This window comes from Guillardia theta, assembly GCF_000315625.1.
Source record: "Guillardia theta CCMP2712 unplaced genomic scaffold GUITHscaffold_71, whole genome shotgun sequence".
Taxonomy (NCBI): Eukaryota; class Cryptophyceae; order Pyrenomonadales; family Geminigeraceae; genus Guillardia; species Guillardia theta.
Genome location: NW_005434603.1, coordinates 405,174 through 424,307, shown reverse-complemented (window position 1 = coordinate 424,307; position 19,134 = coordinate 405,174). Strand labels below are relative to the sequence as shown.

General features: G+C 57.4%; 6 protein-coding genes across 6 annotated transcripts; 4 read left to right on the top strand and 2 right to left on the bottom strand.

The window, feature by feature from the left end:
• Positions 1–533: 533 nt before the first annotated feature.
• On the top strand, positions 534–1,205 carry GUITHDRAFT_114014 (hypothetical protein; the record flags this gene model as incomplete). Its single annotated transcript, XM_005826943.1, has 1 exon — positions 534–1,205. The coding sequence occupies one exon, from the start codon at positions 534–536 to the stop codon at positions 1,203–1,205; it is 672 nt and encodes a 223-aa protein (XP_005827000.1).
• A 77-nt stretch (positions 1,206–1,282) lies between these two features.
• Positions 1,283–3,280, top strand: GUITHDRAFT_114013 (hypothetical protein; the record flags this gene model as incomplete). The annotated part of the gene is made up of 9 exons (XM_005826942.1): positions 1,283–1,877; positions 1,970–2,025; positions 2,276–2,392; positions 2,511–2,570; positions 2,624–2,695; positions 2,742–2,834; positions 2,897–3,046; positions 3,148–3,201; positions 3,245–3,280. 9 exons carry the CDS (start codon positions 1,283–1,285, stop codon positions 3,278–3,280), a joined length of 1,233 nt encoding a protein of 410 aa, XP_005826999.1.
• Positions 3,281–3,374: 94 nt separating this feature from the next.
• Positions 3,375–5,190, bottom strand: GUITHDRAFT_158372 (ammonium transporter; the record flags this gene model as incomplete). Its single annotated transcript, XM_005826941.1, has 7 exons — positions 3,375–3,446; positions 3,509–3,625; positions 3,775–3,858; positions 3,910–4,041; positions 4,100–4,226; positions 4,317–4,480; positions 4,561–5,190. 7 exons carry the CDS (start codon positions 5,188–5,190, stop codon positions 3,375–3,377), a joined length of 1,326 nt encoding a protein of 441 aa, XP_005826998.1.
• Positions 5,191–7,252: 2,062 nt separating this feature from the next.
• Positions 7,253–8,480, top strand: GUITHDRAFT_114011 (hypothetical protein; the record flags this gene model as incomplete). The annotated part of the gene is made up of 3 exons (XM_005826940.1): positions 7,253–7,356; positions 7,415–7,523; positions 7,569–8,480. 3 exons carry the CDS (start codon positions 7,253–7,255, stop codon positions 8,478–8,480), a joined length of 1,125 nt encoding a protein of 374 aa, XP_005826997.1.
• Positions 8,481–8,584: 104 nt separating this feature from the next.
• Positions 8,585–10,629, bottom strand: GUITHDRAFT_114010 (hypothetical protein; the record flags this gene model as incomplete). The annotated part of the gene is made up of 11 exons (XM_005826939.1): positions 8,585–8,639; positions 8,680–8,731; positions 8,836–8,872; positions 8,917–9,012; positions 9,058–9,108; positions 9,155–9,205; positions 9,355–9,408; positions 9,465–9,535; positions 9,584–9,626; positions 9,670–9,762; positions 9,805–10,629. The coding sequence occupies 11 exons, from the start codon at positions 10,627–10,629 to the stop codon at positions 8,585–8,587; spliced, it is 1,428 nt and encodes a 475-aa protein (XP_005826996.1).
• Positions 10,630–13,273: 2,644 nt separating this feature from the next.
• Positions 13,274–14,507, top strand: GUITHDRAFT_114009 (hypothetical protein; the record flags this gene model as incomplete). Its single annotated transcript, XM_005826938.1, has 2 exons — positions 13,274–13,297; positions 13,797–14,507. 2 exons carry the CDS (start codon positions 13,274–13,276, stop codon positions 14,505–14,507), a joined length of 735 nt encoding a protein of 244 aa, XP_005826995.1.
• Between the last annotated feature and the right edge of the window lie 4,627 nt (positions 14,508–19,134).

Genomic DNA, 19,134 nt, shown 5'->3' with positions numbered 1-19,134 from the left:
TGCGAGAGTTACGGATACTCCCGGATACTCCCGGATATCATCACCCCACCCCACTGGACCTGAATAGAACCCTACCCTTGTGTGGTCGTTTTGTCGGCGCTATGCGCGTGCGGGAGGCGGAAGTGGAGGAGAGGAGGAGCAGGAGGAGCAGGGGAGGGGAAGGAGGAGCAGGAGGAGCAGGAGATTAAGTCTAGAGAAGACGCTTCTCTTCCATCTGATCACCTTAGAGTTCCTCTGATCGCCTTCCCTCCATCGGGCATGCCGTCGTGTCGGGGCTTGGTAGACTGCGGCAAAGTTGCAGTTGCCATGACTTGTTTGACGCGTATCCTCTGCTTGATCCTCCTCATCATCCTCCCCTCTGTGTCTCTGCGCGTGCTCATGCGCGGCCTGTCTGTTGGACTCGCTCATCTTCTTAACCTTGTGCCGCAGAGCTTGAAGGAGTTGCAGCGAGGAGGCTGACGGAGATGCTGAGGGAGCTTGTAGCCGGGCAGGGCTGTGTAGTCCCCAACCAGGTGAGAAGGTGGAGCAGGAGGATGAAGGGAGGTGACTCGGCACAGGGAGGCGCCTCGAACCCTCTCACGCGTCTGCTGCACGAGGGCGGTCACGCCATGGGGCAGCAAGCGCGACTGGGACCACACCATGTGAGTGCATACGGAGGAGGAGAAAACGAGAGGATGAGGAGAGGGCAGATGAGGGGTTGGAAGGAGGAGGTGGAAGTGGTGGTGGTGGTGGTGGTGGTGGTGGTGGTGGTGGAGATAACGATGATGGAGCAGGCACAGGCGTCACATCTCAGCCGCATGATGCATGAAGAAGCTGGCGCGGCTCTTCAGGCGCAGGAGTTTGAGGCCATGGCTTCAGCCTTCGAGCATGAGATGCACACGCGCGCCATGATGGAGGGCCCTGGTCCGTTCCCGCACGAGCTCGCCATGCACGCGCAGCTGGAGGGGGCAGGGGGATGGGCGGAAGAGTTTGCGGGCCCAGGACCGATGCCGGCGATGCTGCATGACGCGGACGCATGGGCACACGAGATGGCGATGCGACATGCTCACTTGGCGGGGCCGCACCGACTGCCGGGGATGGGGGCGATGGGGATGCCGAGCTTGCCGATGGCGATGATGGCAGCCAAGGGCGGGCCATGGCGGGGGCGAGGGGCCTGCAGATGCAGCATGAGATGCGAATGCAAGCGATGGAGCGACGCGGGCTGATGGGAAGAGGAGGAGGAGAGCAGCTGGCAGCAGCATGGGAGGAAGGCCTGTCGTCTGCGTTCGAGCACAAGGTCAGCATGACGCGAGGGAGGGATGAGGCCCAGGCTGGTGCCGCCATGCCGCCAGCACAAATGCCGGAGGAGTGGGCGAGGGAGCTGCAGGAGGAGCGAACCGCTGGCGCGCGTTGGGGAGAAGAGTTTGGCGGGCAGCATGAGGCATGGGCGGAGGAGTTCAGGAGGGAGAGGGAGCATGGGAGCGAACTGAGCCGGGCGCTCGAGGAGACGCTCAATGGAGACGAGAAGCTCGCGCAGTCGGAGTTGCGGGACTTCATCGCTGCTGTCAACGACGGGAGCTTTCAGTTCGACAACGGCAGCATCCTCCAGCCCGACGGAGAGCTCTGGGACCCTGCTGGGCTTGAGACGCCCTTCTCCCTCCGCCCTTACACCTTCACCCCGCACAACCCCTTCCTCGGTCGCCCCGACTGCTTCCGGTCAGGCGTGGAGATGCTGCAGCGAGGAGAGCTGGTGGAGTCTGTGCAGGCGCTGGAAGCGGAGGTGCAGGAGCACCCGGACAACTGCGACGCATGGCTGACGCTCGGGCTGGCGCACGCGGAGAACGACGAGGATGTGAAGGCCATCATCGCTCTGAACCGAGCCGTGCAGGCAGACCCAGGTGAGCAGAGCCGGAGAAGTGAAGGAGGAGGGGGAGCAAGAGCAGAATGAAGGAAGAAGGGAAGATGGTCAAGGAGGTGACGCTGGTGGCAGACAACTTGGATGCGCTCCTTGCTCTTGGAGTTTCGCACACCAATGAACTCGAACAGGTTCCAAGTTTCCTCCTCCCTCCCTCTTCCTTCTTCTCCGCGTTCCCCTTCTCCCAGTCTGCTCATCATCATCATCTCCATCATCATCGTCGTCACAATCATCACTATCATCTGCATCTTCATGGTCATCATCATCATCATCATCATCATCATCATCATCATCATCATCATCTGCACCACCATCGCCATCATCTTCTCCATGTTCTCCATCAGCAGCAGCAGCTATTCTCCCCCTCACATCATTTGCTAGGTCAACGCGTTGACGCATCTGCGGTCTTGGATCACTCGCCATCCCGAGTACTCGCAGCTTTGCCCTCCGCAGGAGGAAATCGGAAGCCTGCGGGAGACTTACACGCTGCACAACGAGGTGAAGGGGAGGAGGAGGAGGAGGAGGAGGAGGAGGAGGAGGAGGAGGAGGAGGAGGAGGAGGAGCGAGGGCGGCTGCAAGCAGCATCTCCCTTAGGGGCAGCTGACATGCCGAGCAGGTAACGCAAATCTTCACTCGCGTGTTGCAAACAAGACCAGACGACGTCGAGCTGCATACGGTCAGAGCAGGAGGAGGAGGAAGAGGAGGCAGTAGTGCTCAAGCTTGCAGCAGGTGCTGGGTATCTTGTACCATCTTTCGTACGACTATGAGAAGGCGATTGAACACTTCAGAGAAGCGCTGCGAGTAGGGAGAGAAGGAGGAGGAGGAGGAGCGTCTGAGATGTGTGCAGATCAATCCTCAAGATTACTCGCTGTGGAACAAGCTCGGAGCAACACTCGCGAATTTCTCCAAGAGCGACGAAGCTGTTGACGCCTACATACAGGTACTCATACTGTTCCTCTCCTCTCGTGCCTCCTCCTCCTTGGCCTCATTCTGTTTTGTCAGGCTCTTTCCATCAAGCCCAACTACGTGCGGGCGCTGGCGAACTTGGGAATCGCCTACTCAAATCAGGAGATGTACGAGGAAGGAGCGTCATGCTACCTCAAAGCTCTCTCCATCAACCCCGGAGCCTCTCACATCTGGAGCTCTTTAAGGGTACGCGCTCTCCCCCCCTCCCCTTCTTACCTCTCCCTCCCTCCCTCCCTCCCTCCCTCCCTCCCTCGCTCACTCTCGCTCACGCCTCTTTCCCCTCCCAGTCTGTCTTTCACTTCATGGACCGCTCGGACCTGGCGGCGCGATGTGACACTGAGGTGAGGGAGGAAGAGGAAGAGGAGGAGGGTGACAAATTTGTAGAATGCGGAAGCGTTTAGGGGAGACATCGACTTCTAGTCCCTACTGTTGAATTACTTTACTTTACACTGAATATACCTCTGCTACAAGCACAAACAACCTTCTCTCCTCCTCTCCTCCTCTCCTCCTCCTCTCACTCCGCGTTTACTGTGATAGGATACACTCGACTTTCGAAGGGACCAACGTTGAGGGTTTGATCAGGCTCCTGGCATCAGATTAGTTTCATCGGAGCAAAGGGAGGAGGAAAGGCGAGGGGGAGGGAGGTACCAGCTTGGCATGTGCGGAATCGAACAACATGCTCTCTCCGTGCTCGGAAAGGTCCAGCCCTCTGTCCTCCTCCTCTTCTGTGACTCGGATGCCATTGCCCGTAGCTGCCCTCCAGATCTGCGGTAGCCGATGAGAAGGCAAAGTGGGCAAGCGAACACAAACAGGAGGGCAGAGTAGGGTAGGACAGGAGAGAGGAGGGAGGGGAGGAGAGGAGAGGAGCACGGCAGGTACGACAGGCAGGGCAGGAGCGAGGTTGGTGTTTGGACCAGGTCGAGGGGCTTGAGGATGATGAAGGTCATGATGATCGAGTAGACCAGCGTCACTGCGATACCCGCCAGCTGAATGCCCAGCTGAGGTCACGAGCGTCACGTGGCATCGCACAAGGTCAGAGAGCCCCTCGCCTGCTTCGGGTTGCCGTAGAAAGCTCCGTTCTGGCCTCCTATCGCCGCGTCCGCAAAGCATCCGGTGAGAATGCCGCCAAGCATGCCGCCGACTCCGTGCACGCCGAAAGCATCCAAGGCGTCGTCGAAGCCCTATGAAGGGCACGAGTGAGGGAGGATGCTGGAGGAGGAGGAGGAGGAGGAGACGCACCAGGATATGTTTGAGTTGGATGCTGAAGTAGCAGAAGGGTCCGGCTATGAGACCCATGACGAAGGCGCCTGTGTGGTTCACGTATCCTGATCCTGGAGTGATGACGACCAGCCCTGCGATGGCTCCGCTGCAAGAAGCGTGAGGAAGAGGAAAGATATCGTGTGTGTGTGCTTGTGTTTTGCGTGGGAGGGGAGGGGGAGGGGAGCAGGGGTTGTACCTGACAGCACCGAGCACTGAAGGTTTCTTGCGAAAGATCCACTCTGTGAGCATCCAGGAGAAGCCTCCAGCCGCTGCCGAGACGTGCGTCACCAGCATCGCTATGCTCGCCTGCTCGTTCGCCGCTATAGCTGAGCCAGCATTGAACCCGAACCATCCGACCCACTGCAAGCAAGTAAGAGAGGAGGAGAAGAGTGACTAAGAGATGGCGAGCAGGCAGGGAGAAGGAAGAAAGAGAAGGCGACCAGAAGCGAAGCGCCGAGGAAGACCAGGAGGATATTGTGAGGAGGTAGCTCTTGGCCCTGACCAAAGCCCTTCCTCTTCCCCACTATGATCGACGCCGCCAGCCCAGAAGCTCCTGAGCTGATATGCACCACGTCTCCTCCTGCGAAGTCGAGGACGTGCCACTGCGACATAAAGCCGCCGCCCCACTCCCAGTGAGCGATGGGACAGTAGACGATGAGATGCCAGATGCCGACGAAGATGAGCGTTGGAGCAAAGCGCATTCGCTCGGCGAAGGAGCCGGTGATGATGGCGCAGGTGATGATGGCGAAGGTCGCTTGGTACATGACGAAGAGAACCTCCGGTATGCTGCCAGACATGCTGCCATACACCCCTGTCAACCAGAACTTGTTGGCACCGCCGATGAAAGGGTTTCCAGCATCGAAGCAGAGGGAGTATCCGGCGATAATCCAAAGCACGCTCACGAGACATGTGATGGCGAAGCTCTGCATGACCGTGGAGAGCACGTTAGGAGCTCGTGCAAGTCCACCATAGAAGAGCGCGAGACCCGGGATTGTCATCATGAGCACCAACGCCGTTGAGATGAGCATGAAGGCAATGTCGCCTTCTTCTTTGGCGTTCTGTTCGAGCATGGCGATCTTCTCGTCTTGGGCTTTCAGCAGCGCTTCTATCTCCGCCATGCTCGCCATGCTGGTAGCAGAGCAACGGACTAGAGGGTGACAACTAACCACACAAGACCTACCCCCATCTGGTTCTATCTGTACACCCCTACCCCCCTCATATCGGCTGACTTGCTACGATACAGGGGTACCCTTGACTACCACCCACCTCCTTGAATGAGTACGTTTGTAAACTACCAGATCCGGTCCCTCCACCCTGATGACCCCCTCGTTTCAAATTAAAGGACCCCACCCCCACCATATTAATGAAGAGCCTCAAGGTCAAGACGTTTTTGTAGCTCTGTAAAGAACGTAACCCAAATGACTTATTTTGATAAATTACTACCAACACAATCATCGAAATCGCTCTCTTTCTAGTTTAATTTCACGTCAGCAGTATCATAAAAGCGTCAGCATAATTTTAACTCATCTCGGTTTACAATGGCCCGCAGGTTCACGCGTGACTCGGAGGAGTCGGAGGAGTCACAAGCCTGCATGGTGCCGGGCCAGCCCCTCATGCCGGGCCCGGTCAACGACATGCCGGGCCCGGTCAGTGACATGCCGGGTCAGTACAAAGGGGGGATGAGGGCTCGCATTACATGTCCTAGTTTTTTTTTTTTGGTTGATTATAATTATCTGAAGGCGTCGGGACCGTGACAACTTCGACCGCCAATAAGTTCACCCACCCCTACCCCCTCCCTTCCACTGCTATACCCACGATAGTACCCACCTCCACCGTGGCACTCGCTGCCATGGTTTGTCACACCCTACCCCTCTATTCAACTTCTGAAAGCCTATGAAGGACCGGTGCTCTAAGATCCAACGAGTACGAAGTTTTTGGGTTCGGGGTGAAAGGGGTGGGGGGTCATGGGTAGGGGTGGGTGTGGGAAAGGTTGTAGGTGGGGTTGGGGGCCGTTATCTATTTTTACCATGAAAATAATTTTAGCTTTTACTACCCCACCCCCTGGTAAGTACGGCTCTGTAGGTACCAAATCAGCCCCCCACCCCCTCAATGTTAGCTCTTCACCACCCCTTGGTCACTCCGGAAATTACCCACCCACCGATACGTTGTACCCCTTTTTTCGTACCCCTCTAAAACCCCTATACCACCCCTGGTGCTAAGACGGTTCCATCTGCCCATCCATGAACCCCCCTCCCCGACCTCCACGTAGTTGTTATTTGTCTAGATAGGACCCCGGGTCCTAGGACATATATGTCAAAGCATGTATAATGACTCTAAGAAATTGGTGCTATGCCTCTCTAGGACCCCTGACCGTAGGGCCTCAGTCTCCGGCGCTTTCATGGCTGGCTGCCGACGTCTAGTGTTCACCTCCAAAGCCTTCAAGCCTATCTCTACCTGCCCCTCCTTGAAGCTCCCTAGCTACCTCTCCTCCTTTCCTCCTCCTTGAAGCTCCCTAGCTACCTCTCCTCCTCCCCTCCTCCTTGAAGCTCCCTAGCTACCTCTCCTCCTCCCCTCCTCCTTGAAGCTCTCTAGCTACCTCTCCTCCTCCCCTCCTCCTTGAAGCTCTCTAGCTACCTCTCCTCCTCCCCTCCTCCTTGAAGCTCTCTAGCTACCTCTCCTCCTCCCCTCCTCCTTGAAGCTCTCTAGCTACCTCTCCTCCTCCCCTCCTCCTTGAAGCTCCCTAGCTACCTCTCCTCCTCCCTCTTGAAGCTCTCTAGCTACCTCTCCTCCTCCTTGAAGCTCCCCAGCTATTTCTCTACCTGCACCTTGAAGCTTCCTAGCTACCTGTCTTCTTCTATTTCCCCTGTGGTTTCTGTTTGGTATCCCAATCTTTTGCATATCATTCGAGTTTTGTGTCAAACATTCCAATTTGTTTGCTACTTGCAAAAGCATGTCGAAGATTCAATCTTTTATAATGATTGGAATACATCGTACCATGTTGGTTCTTTTCTCTGATTTGCGTTTTTGCACAGGGTTGTTTTGTTTGGTAGAGCTCAAACGGAATGTTGCTCAATTCAACTCCTGGCAAACTTTGAAGTGAAACGTTTGCACCATCAAGTTCTTAAAGACATCATGGGCTGCGGGTCAAGCTCGAATACCCTCCGGGAAGAACTGAAGCATCATGGGAAGAACGAGCCTATTCAAGATTATTATGTTTTCAAAGAGATCCTCGGAGTGTGAGTTCAGTAGTTCCATCGATATTTGCAACTGACAAGCTCATTGTTGCTGCTGCAGCGGAAGTTTCGGTGTTGTCCGCGAGGGTCTTAACAAGGCGACTGGGGAGGATGTAGCAGTGAAGAGAATTGCGAGAGATTCGAAGATGACTTCGACAAAGATTGCGCAAGTGAGATGAACGCTTCCAAGCTTTTCATTGACACTGAAGCACCAGGAGCTGATGGTGATGAGGAGGGTCAATCATCAATGCTGCATCCGATTGATTGACGTCTTCTACGATGATCTCCATATCTTCTTGATTCAAGAGCTTGCAGCAGGCGGAGAGCTCCTGATCCGTATCTCCAAAAAGGATCACTTCACCGAGAGAGAAGCTGGTCTGCTGTTCAAGCAGGTGCTGTCAGGCCTCGAGTACCTCCACCGTCACGGCATCTGCCATCGCGATGTCAAGCCTGAAAACATCCTGCTCATGAGCAAGGACCCCTCATCCCCCTCCTACAACGACGTCAAGATCGCTGACTTCGGGTTCGCGTCCATCAAGGGTCATTCCATCCTCAACACCATGTCGACTCCCTGCGGGACCCCCGAGTACATCGCGCCGGAGATCGTGCACATCTCCTTCGACAAGAGCTTCCAGGAGGGCCTCTACTCCACCAAGGTGGACGTGTGGTCTGCTGGCGCGATCCTCTACACCATGCTGTGCGGAACATCGCCTTTCCTATGCGAAAACGTCTCGAAGATGTTGCTGATGGTGAAGGAAGGCAGCTTCTCCTTCGCCCGCCACCCGTGGGACCGCATTGGCTCGTCGGCGAAGGATTTCATCAAGAGGATGCTGACAGTGGACGCGGACAGCAGGCCAACAGCTAGCGAGTGTCTGGAGGATCGGTGGATCGCATCCCTTCCTATCCTCCCACAGATCAACCTGAACGTGAAGGAGCCACTTGCTGAGTACGTGGCGAGCAGGCGGGCGAAACGTCTAGGGAACGTCGCGCTGGCTGCGACGAGGATAAGGAGGCTGAGCACTCACAAGTTCATCTCGGATGCTCTTGGGAATCCGCACGTGGAGGTGAAGTCGCACGAGAACATCGACGAGGTGGTGGCGACCATCCAACACCCTGATGACTCGTGAGGGGGGGGGAGGAGATGTACAGTAACATGTAACATAAACGTAAATCACATGTTGAATTCTTATTCGACATTGTGCGATGAGCCGCGAGCCACCTCGTGCTGCTGCTACAGATCAAGCTCCTCGTCGGTGAGGTGCGCGGAAGGAGATCGTCGCACTCCACTGCAAGCACATGAGATGAGAGGAGGAGGGGGAGAGGAACCTCAGCCCGAAGATGACAAGCACCAGCGTCATGCCGACCTCCCATGGTTGACCTGCCCGCCGTCAGCAGCAGCAGCAGCAGCAGCAGCAGCAGCAGCAGCAGCAGCAGCAGCAGCAGCAGCAGCAGCAGCAGCAGCAGCAGGTGGGAATGTGATACCGTCATACCACCATCCTAATAGGATGCGCTTATTCAGCTAGCAGGCAGTCAGGGAGCTGACAGCCTCCCCCTCTATGGTACCTGGTGGCGGCACCACTGCAGCATGCGCTGCAGCTGTAGGAGAGGCCCGAAGACTCGGCCGGTGCAGACGCCGAACTGACGGACCTTGAACCAACCCTGCCGGCAGCTTGAGCGAGACGAGGGCAGGGAAGAGAGACAGACCGAGTGAAGGACGGCAAAACAAGTCTGACGGAACTTGCGGTCGTGATAGGACTGCGAGAGAGGTCAGCCAACATGGGGGAGCGAGACGTCAACATACCCGCAGGTGATACGTCACGGAGCGACACTTGAACTTCCCCACGTTGTAACTCTGAGGACACGAGTGAGAAGATGCAGAAGTTGAGGTAGAACGAGACAGGGAGTGGAAGCAGCAACGGAGAAGCAGGGGGGGGTAGTGATGGTGGGGGAAACGGCTGTGGAGGTGGTGGAGTTGGTGAAGGAGCAGGGAGAGGACTGCACCAAGCATGCGGCTTCGCACTCGTCGTACGTCGCGAAGGTCCCAAGGTACTTCACCTGGCACTCCACCTCAGTCTCCTTTCCTCCTCCTCCTCCTCCTCCCAGCGGCTGACCGTCTCTGTGCTGCCGTGACACTTCCCCATGAGCCAGAAGGGCCTCACGTCGCAAAGCTTCCTCCTCTCTACTGCGCCTGTTGTCATCCAAATGCTCTGGCCCCTCCTCTTCCACTCACATGCCACCCCAACATTGCTGTCGTAGTCAAGGTACCGCAGGACCTGAAGCATCTCAGCGCCGGGGGGAGCAGAGGAGGTGCCTGACCTTAGGTTTGCAAGCTCTGCAGAGGGGGACGGAGACTGTGCTGCCTCGGATGTAGTAGGTGCAGGAGCAGAGGGGGATGTTCTGCAGCCAACCCTGACGTCTGGGTCAGCGAGGAGGAGGAGGCTGTCAAGCAACCTCCAGCCGATCGATAGTCGCGATGAACTCAACCATGAGCTTGCTGTCCAGCAGCGAGCACACAAGAACCGTCAAGACGCTTGAGATGACCACGAGCAGCGCGAACTTCCACGACCAGATGGTGGGAAACTTCCACGTGATCCCGCCCAGTCGCTCAGGGTCTGCTTCACTCGATCTTTCTGCTGCAGCGTGCTCGCTGGAGTTGGTGGAGGAGCTGCCGTAGAGGTCACAGTCCTTGTCCAGGTACGGCAAGTCACTCTTGCTCGGCGTGTTGCGACGAGAGCCTACGGGAGGACGAGGGGACGCGAACCTCTCGCGCACAAGTCGCATCGCCGGGCAGCTCTCGCTCGTCTCCACTTCCACCTGCCTCTCCTGCATCGTCACGAAGTCGCGGATGACAAGCTCGACATGGCTGCTCTCCCGCGCCGCCTGCCTGCACATCTCAATGCAGTCGAAGCCGTTCACTTCACTGCTGGACACGTCGGTCCCGTTGATCGCCAGCAGCTCGTCGCACTCGTGGACACCCGCGACGCTCGCGCTGCCATAGACGGCGGTGATGCGCTTGGTGGGGTCGCCCTCGCACATGCTCAAGGAGATGCCGAGGGACTGCAGCACGAACTCTTCTGCTGCCACGTCAGTCCTCGGAGCATGCGAGTCCTTGATGGGCTTGAGCGGGGGCGACGCTTCCTCGAGGTGCAGCGAGTCAGGCTCGGGCAGCTCATTGTCATCCTGCACGCCGATCCAGCCCTCCCAGTCATGCGTGGAGGTGAGAGAGATGGACCTCGTCAACGAGGAGGAGCGAGAGAGAGAGGAGACCGCGTTCATCCTACAGCATCTCCCATCCACTCCCTTCCACTCCCTTCGGCGTGTGTGAGACTCTTGCTCTCCAGTCTTCAATGGTCATGATCAAGAGCAAGCGGAGACATCCGGCCTGCGGTGACGGTGAGACGAATCCAGCCTGCAGCAGCTGTGAAGAAGGAATGGAGCCATCAAGCGCCAGCTCAAGATTCAAGCACTGACAACAAGTATGTCAGTTGTACAACCAGACAAGTTCAAACGAATGTCTTAAGCTAGTTAGTTCTTATGCCAAGATTGAAATCAAATCCTGACCTCCCCCTTAATCTTATAAGATCCACATCCCTTTAAAAATCTCATTACCTCCCCTCTCCTCTCACCCCCTTTCCCTCTAGAGAAGTCTCCTCTCCTCTCCTCTCCTCTCCCTCTCCCTCTCCCTTGCTCCTGCTCTTTCGATACACTTCAAGCCATGGTGCGCAGCCGCACGAATGAAGGTAGAGATATTTTCACCATCGGAACCATACATTATACTTGATCTCACTGTGACCTGATAATTTAAAATTTTCTAAGAAATTTTGATATATATTCAGGCCAAACGACAATTGGCAGGACCCTCCACGATAAAATCTCAAGTCGTATCAACTTTACTTAAGTTTACTACCCTACCCCCTCTGTTGACTTTAGTATGGCTTGTAAATCAGGGGTTGGTAATATTTATTTTCTTACGAGTTTAGTACCATGCGAAAGTTAAGTAAAGGTTTGAAGATGAACTTGACTTCGACCATGCTCCGATCAATGATTGCCCGGCCCGCCCCGGCCCGGCTCATCAAACAGTGAGTGCCGCACACGGCCGGGCCCTGGATCTCCCGCGGGCCGCCGCTTCAAACCTCGTTGTACCCGAAAGCCTGTGGACCAGGTGGCCGCGTACTGGCCGGGGCCGCTGCCCCCGGCGTCCCGTCGACTTGAACTGCCGCAGTGCCGCAGTGCATTCGGGAGGAGATGGCACTGCGGCACAGCAGTCGCGTACTAGGCTTAACAGGCTGCTGTGCCGGGATCATTGTGGCGCCGGGGCAGCCGCGCATCGGCACACAGCAACAAAAGGCCCGGGATGTGCGGAACACAGCAACAAACGCCGCGCGGCTCCGACAAAGGCTTCGCACACGGCGGCGGTCGGAAACAGAAGACCGTCTGAAAGTAAACGGCCAGTGACTGTAAAGGACGTCGGGTGCCTCCGAAGAGCTCGACACCCGGTCACTGGGGCCAGTGCTTGCTGCTGGTCCGAGCTCGCCCGCGGCTTGTTTGCGGCGGCGGCGGACCGTACGTCTCGCCGGACTGACAGTGGTCAGTCGGATGACTCCGGGTATCGCGTCTAAGGGGGCTTCATTTGCGGGACGTCCCCTCCTGCTGCTTGTTACCAGGCCCTTTTGGTCTTGTTTTGTTGTTTGTGTTTGTGCAGCTTCTCGCTGTGCGCTGTGTTCCTGCATTATTGTCAGGCCATGATGCAGAGTACCGTCCGTCGAGATGGCAAGCCTGAGGGATGAACGCTCGAGGAGGAGGAGTCATGGCATATGCAGCGCGACAACGTCACATCCGCCATCAAGCCCTCGTAAAACTACACTAGTCTCGTACTGCTTCAATCCGCTCAGACCCTTGATCTCGGATCGGATCGGACGTCGAGACCGACTCCGGCGAGGATCCGTCTGGCATGCACCGTTGGGAGTACTACGGCGGTATCCGATCGGCGTTTGCAGAGGCTTTGAGGGGATAGTAGCTCGAGACTCGCATCGGAGAGTGGCTCAGGTCCCGCTCAGGAAAATGAGCGAAGATCAGAATATGGTCTTACTGCCAGTGGCAGAAGGAAAAAAGTGCCGCAAGCAAAACAAACCGTTCGGCAGGAACAAGCTAAACCTGCCAGGCTTGCACACCGTATGGCACAGCCTGAGCGCACAGCGAGAAGCTGCACAAACACACACAAAACACAAGCCCGAAAAGAACCAGCACTGCTGCCAGCCCAAGCCTGAGCGCCGCTCGGAAGCCGCGCAGGCTGAGACAAGCAGCCTAAGGGTCAAGCAATCAAGCAACAAGCAGCAGGAGCATGCAGGAGGAATAAAAGAGTCCCTTAGACGCAATACCCGGAGGCAGCCAAGATGGTTAAGTTCTGGTTGCCAGCAGTTCAAAGTCCAAGGGAACATCGCTATCTTTGAGCAGCCCCACACAAAAGAAAACAAACTGAAATCCTCGGACCCAACAATAGAATGGTTTGAAGCATCGCTGGACTCGGCTCCCTTCACACTGCTGGAGGTGCAACAAATGCTATGGTCGGCAAGAAGGGGAAGAGAGATGACCTAGTTCCATCATGATGGGGGCAGCCGCGGCTCATGGGCATGGGGCACATGAAGGGAAGAAGAGAAGGGCTAGCCAGGCCAGGAGAAGATACAGCCCGGCCACAGAACATCGGAAGGCGACTACATGTGGGGGAGGGGGAGGGCAGGAAGGCGCAAACGGCACTAAGCAAAAACAGTAAGGGAACCGGGATCGGACATGAGACGGGCCCGGAAGACACTGGCACTGAAAACATCTAATACGGAAGCAACCAGGCCTACGAGGCCTATAGGACAACGGCGGCAAACCTCCCCAGGTTGGGAACCCCTTTAGATAGATCCTTAGGCGAGAGATGAGCAAGGAGCAAGGGTTTAGGGTTTAGGGTTTAGGGTTTAGGGTTTAGGGTTTAGGGTTTAGGGTGTAGGGTTTAGGAGCGCCGGTTATTTCAGGCAGCGCCGGTTATTTCAGGCACCATGGCTGCACGCGCCGGGTGTAGGGGAGGGACGGAGACGCCTCGCCAGCTCCGCGCCGGTCGTCGGCGCCACTCGACTCGGAAGTGAGTCGGAGACCTCCAGCGAAGACTCCTCCTCGGGCGACTCGACAAAGTCCGAGGAGGAGCTGTCCTCTGGCTCGAGAAGTGCTTGAACTTCTCTTGTGCTTCAGCAAGAAGATCAGCGAAAGATTCAGCCTTGTAGATGCCGGAGCTCAGTAGTGTCCGTACCGCCCGATGAAGGTCACCCGCTGTGAACTGATAAATCGCCAACGGCTATCGCTCGCTTCCTCGCTTGGTACTCTGCCCAGCCGATGTCCCGGACGCTGCCCTCTCCTCATAGCCTGGATCGGACGTTCACTGCTCGAGATCTCTCCGTGCCCAGAAGCATCCTCTGGCGACCTTCTTCGTTGAGGCGCACGACTTCGTTCATAATGCTGGAGCGATCCTCTACCGTCGTGTGAGGGCTCCTGCACCGGCTGCAGATGGCGCGGCGATCCCACCTGCCCCGGCTGCTGTGCCTGATGACGCAGGACGCCCCCCGGCATCTGTGGTACACATCCCTGGTTTGCGCGCTCTCGTCGACTCGTCTCATGAGCACTTCATTCCTCCGCCTGCGCAGCGAAATGTGACTCCTCTTGTCATGCGCGTCTTCCCTCGCCATGTGCATGCTCGCGCTGCGCTGACCGATCAGCAGCGTGATATCCTCACCTTGCACAGTCGCAGGACACACTCGCTCAAGTCGCAGGATAGGGTCTTGCAGTCTACCATCTTCGCTCATTTTCCTGAGCGTGACCTGAGCCACTCTCCGATGCGAGTCTCGAGCTACTACCCCCTCAAGGCCTTCCCGCACCGCTATGCTCAGATGCTCGACTGCTATCTCCATGGCATGCCGATCTGCCAGTGTCCGACGGAATGTGATGGATGTCAGCGCGCGCTCGATCCCTCCGTTGCTGCACATCATCTCCAGACCTGCAAACGCCGATCCTCCAAGCTTCCCACGGCGCATGACAACCTTACTCGTACGATTCGGTCGATGCTGAACGAAGCTGGTCTTCAGAGCGTCATCGATACAGTGGGGCATGGGCGTGTCTAGTACTCGGGTGGGGGCCCGGGACCACCGGGCCCGGAAGCGCACGTACCGTACAGAACCACACATTCGCGCTTGGGCTGGCGCTGCCGCGTCTGCCGGGTGCCAGCAGTGCTGGTTCTTCTCGGGCTTGTGTTTTGTGTGTGCTTGTGCAGCTTCTCGCTGTGCGCTGTGTGCCAGGAGGTTTAGCTTGTTCCTGCTTTGTTTTGCTTGAGGCACTTTTACCTTCTGCCAGTAAATCCATATACTGGGGTGCTTGCTGCTGGTCCGAGCTCGCCTGCTTCCGAGTTCCTTCCCGGCATCGGTCGGGTCACGCCGGTCCTTGGGCATTGCCTCGGCGTCGCCGCCGTCACGGGCGGTGTTGGTCTCGGGCTACCGCGAGGAGGACTACCTCGAGCGGTACCTTGCTTGAGGCACTTTTTACCTTCTGCCAGTAAATCGGACTCCAGCCGTGTTCCCATCCATTGTTTCCCGTGTCCAGCCTCCCTCCGTCCGCTGCCCCAGGCGGACCCCCGGGCAACGCCGGCTTATCGCGTTTAAGGGATTTTATTCCTCCTGCATGCTCCTGCTGCTTGTTGCTTGATTGCCTGACCCTTAGGCTGCTTGTCTGTGCGGAATGTGATGGATGTCAGCGCGCGCTCGATCCCTCCGTTGCTGCACATCATCCCGAGGCGCATGACGCCCTTGCGGGCGCAAGCACTTCTCGAGCCAGAGGACAGCTCCTCCTCGGACTTTGTCGAGTCGCCCGAGGGGGAGTCTTCGCCGGAGGTCTCCGACTCCGATGGGGGAAACCCTTCGAGTGGCCCCGACGATCGGCGCGGAGCTGGCGAAGCGTCTCCGTCCCTCACTGTGACGTCGGGTGCCTCCGGAGAGCTCGACACCACTGGGGTGCTTGCTGCTGGTCCGAGCTCGCCTGCTTCCTCCCCGGCATCGGTCGCCGGGTCACGCCGGTCCTTGGGCATTGCCGCGGCGTCGCCGCCGTCACGGGCGGCTACCACTGACTTGGCTACCGCTGACTCGGAGGCTAGCGAGGAGGACTACCTCGAGCGGTACCGTGTTCATGTGTCCAGCCTCCCTCCGTCCGCTGCCCCAGGCGGACCCCCGGGCAACGCCGGCTCCTTGTCGGCGGCTGCCCTTTCTCCGTCCGCGGCCGCCCGCTTTGTGGCGGCAGCGGACGTCTCGACTGACAGTGGTCAGTCGGCTGCCTCCGGGTATCGCGTGTAAGGGATTTTATTCCTCCTGCATGCTCCTGCTGCTTGTTGCTTGATTGCTTGACCCTTAGCTGCTTGTCTGCGCGGCTTCGCGCTTGGGCTGGCGCTGCCGCGTCTGGGTGCCAGCAGTGCTGGTTCTTTTCGGGCTTGTGTTTTGTGTGTGTTTGTGCAGCTTCTTGCTGTGGACTGTGTACCTGCCGGTTCAGCTTGTTCCTGCTTTGTCTTGCTTGAGGCACTTTTTATCTTCTGCCAGTAAATCCTCGACCGCCCTGCATCCTGACACCCTCCACTATGCAGCTGACGCTGGAGGCGCTCTTGTCTGGTGCCAGGCGCATGACGCCCTTGCTGGCGCAAGCACTTCTCGAGCCAGAGGACAGCTCGTGGCCCCGACGATCGGCGCGGAGCTGGCGAGGCGTCTCCGTCCCTCACTGTGACGTCGGGTGCCTCCGGGAGAGCTCGACACCACTGGGGTGCTTGCTGCTGGTCCGAGCTCGCCTGCTTCCTCCCCGGCATCGGTCGGGTCACGCCGGTCCTTGGGCATTGCTGAAAAGTGCCTCAAGCAAAACAAAGCAGGAACAAGCGGCTACCGCTGACTCGGAGGCTAGCGAGGAGGACTACCTCGAGCGGTACCGTGTTCATGTGTCCAGCCTCCCTCCGTCCGCTGCCCCTGGCGGACCCCCGGGCAGCGCCGGCTCCTTGTCGGCGTCTGCCCTTTCTCCGTCCGCGGCCGCCCGCTCCTGCTGCTTGTTGCTTGATTGCTTGACCCTTCGGCTGCTTGTCTGCGCGGCTTCGCGCTTGGGCTGGCGCTGCCGCGTCTGGGTGCCAGCAGTGCTGGTTCTTTTCGGGCTTGTGTTTTGTGTGTGATTGTGCAGCTTCTCGCTGTGGACTGTGTGCCTGCCGGTTCAGCTTGTTCCTGCTTTGTCTGGGTGCCAGCAGTGCTGGTTCTTTTCGGGCTTGTGTTTTGTGTGTGTTTGTGCAGCTTCTCGCTGTGGACTGTGTACCTGCCGGTTCAGCTTGTTCCTGCTTTGTCTTGCTTGAGGCACTTTTTATCTTCTGCCAGTAAATCCTCTACTCGGTTCTTTTCGGGCTTGTGTTTTGTGTGTGTTTGTGCCGCTTCTCGCTGTGGACTGTGTGCCTGCCGGTTCAGCTTGTTCCTGCTTTGTTTTGCTTGAGGCACTTTTTACCTTCTGCCAGTAAATCCTATAGCCCGCTTTGTGGCGGCAGCGGACGCCTCGACTGACAGTGGTCAGTCGGCTGCCTCCGGGTATCGCGTCTAAGGGATTTTATTCCTCCTGCATGCTCCTGCTGCTTGTTGCTTGATTGCCTGACCCTTAGGCTGCTAGTCGCTGATCTTCTTGCTGAAGCACAAGAGAAGTTCCCTGATGGTGCGTCGCCTGCCTTTGGAAGTGCTTCCGCGGATCATCTCACCCAGCAAGCGCTTGCAGTACTGCAGGTGGATTTGACTGACATCCTCGACACCACTAGCCTGATCCAGGCGATCAAGCGCTACAGCTCCTTTGCGGGGACCGATGACCAAGGGTGGAGGATTCGGCAACACCTGTCACCCCTTTCTAGTCATCCTGCAGCTTTGAAGCTCTACTGCAAACATATCCTCCAAGGGGTCCTTCTTGGCCGGATGCCGGATCTTCTTATTCCTGCCCTGTCAGCCATTCGTCGAGGAGGCAGATTTATTCCCCTCTCCAAGGGAGCTGATAAACCTGGTCTCCGGCCAATTGTCATCGGTTCTGCACACCGTCGACTCGCGACGAAGCTTGCTTTGGCAGCGATTCGCTCATTTCTTGACCAGCACTTCCTCTCGTCTCACCCTCGAGCGATTCAGTTCGGACTCGATCGAGACGGCTGTCTGAAGTTCTCGCAAACCGCGTCAGCGCTCCTGCCCCTTCACGCTCGCGGTGATGATGAGGATGTTGCCAACCCCACAGTGCTGGTGAGTTTGGATGCAAAGAACGCCTTCAACTCCCTCGACCGCCAGGCTCTCTTCGACGCAATCGAGGGACGTGCGAGTCGCGACTACTTTGATGGGAGCATCACTGAAGGCGCAAGCTTGCCCTCTTGCGAGCATCTCCGTTTGTTCGCCTCCTACCTCTCCAGCTACTATGGAGACTCTGCTGACCTTCGACTCTTTCACAAAAGTCAGTCAGCCTCCGTTCAGTGTACCTCGGGCGTCTGTCAGGGCGATGTCCCCTCCAGCGTATTTTTCTGCCACAGTATCCACCCCCTGCTCCTCCATATCGCAGAGCTTTTTCCCTCTGTTCGAGTCTTGGCCTATGCTGACAACGTCGTGCTTGTCGGTCCACTCGAGGATGCCGTTGCAGCTACGTCCGCTATGAAGAAGTACATGTTCGCTGATCTGAAGCTAGAGATTCAACCTCGCGAGTCGAAAGTTTACATCCCCTCCTGGCATCAACACCCTGATCTCTCGCAGCTGAAGAAGAGCCTTAAGCGCCGTCTCAAGACTCAACTTCTTCACTTCGAGGTGGCACTGGCGGGATTACACTTGGCGGCCTGCCTATCGGCACGGATGGATTTCATGCTAGTCAGCTCCGAGCGAAGGTTTCTACCCTCAACGAAGAGCTCTCGAAGCTCGGGCTCGTCCAGCATGGCTTCATGTTCAAGACGCTGGTGAGGGCGAGCCATCTCCAGAAGCTGCGCTTCTTCCTCCAGGGGTCTTCTCCGTTTCTCCCGCGGGTCCAATCACAGATTCGTCGCTTTGACCTCTCTGTCCACCTGGCGCTTGAGAAATACCACCGCTGGCCTTCCTCGCAGTACCTTGCCGCGCATCCCGACCTGCTAGAGTTTGCGAGGTTCAAGCGGGAGCTTCCGCATAGTCGGGGAGGGGACGAGTTCACGCCCTCTGAGGGTCTACACCCCGCTGTTTACTATACGGCTATCGCTCGCTTCCTCGCTTGGTACTCTGACCAGCCGATGTCCCGGATGTTGCCCTCTCCTCATAGCCTGGACGTTCACTTGTAGAGATCTCTCCGTGCCCAGAAGCATCCTCTGGCGACCCTTCTTCGTTGAAGCGCACGACTTCGTTCATAATGCTGGAGCGATCCTCTACCGTCGTGTCAAGGCTCCTGCACCGGCTGCAGATGGCGCGGCGATCCCACCTGCCCCGGCTGCTGTGCCTGATGACGCAGGACGCCCCCCGGCATCTGTGGTACACATCCCTGGTTTGCGCGCTCTCGTCGACTCGTCTCATGAGCACTTCATTCCTCCCCCTGCGCAGCGAAATGTGACTCCTCTTGTAATGCGCGTCTTCCCTCGACATGTGCATGCTCGCGCTGCGCTGACCGATCAGCAGCGTGATATCCTCACCTTGCACAGCCGCAGGACACACTGTAATCCACACTCGCTCAAGTCGCAGGATAGGGTCTTGCAGTCTACCATCTTCGCTCATT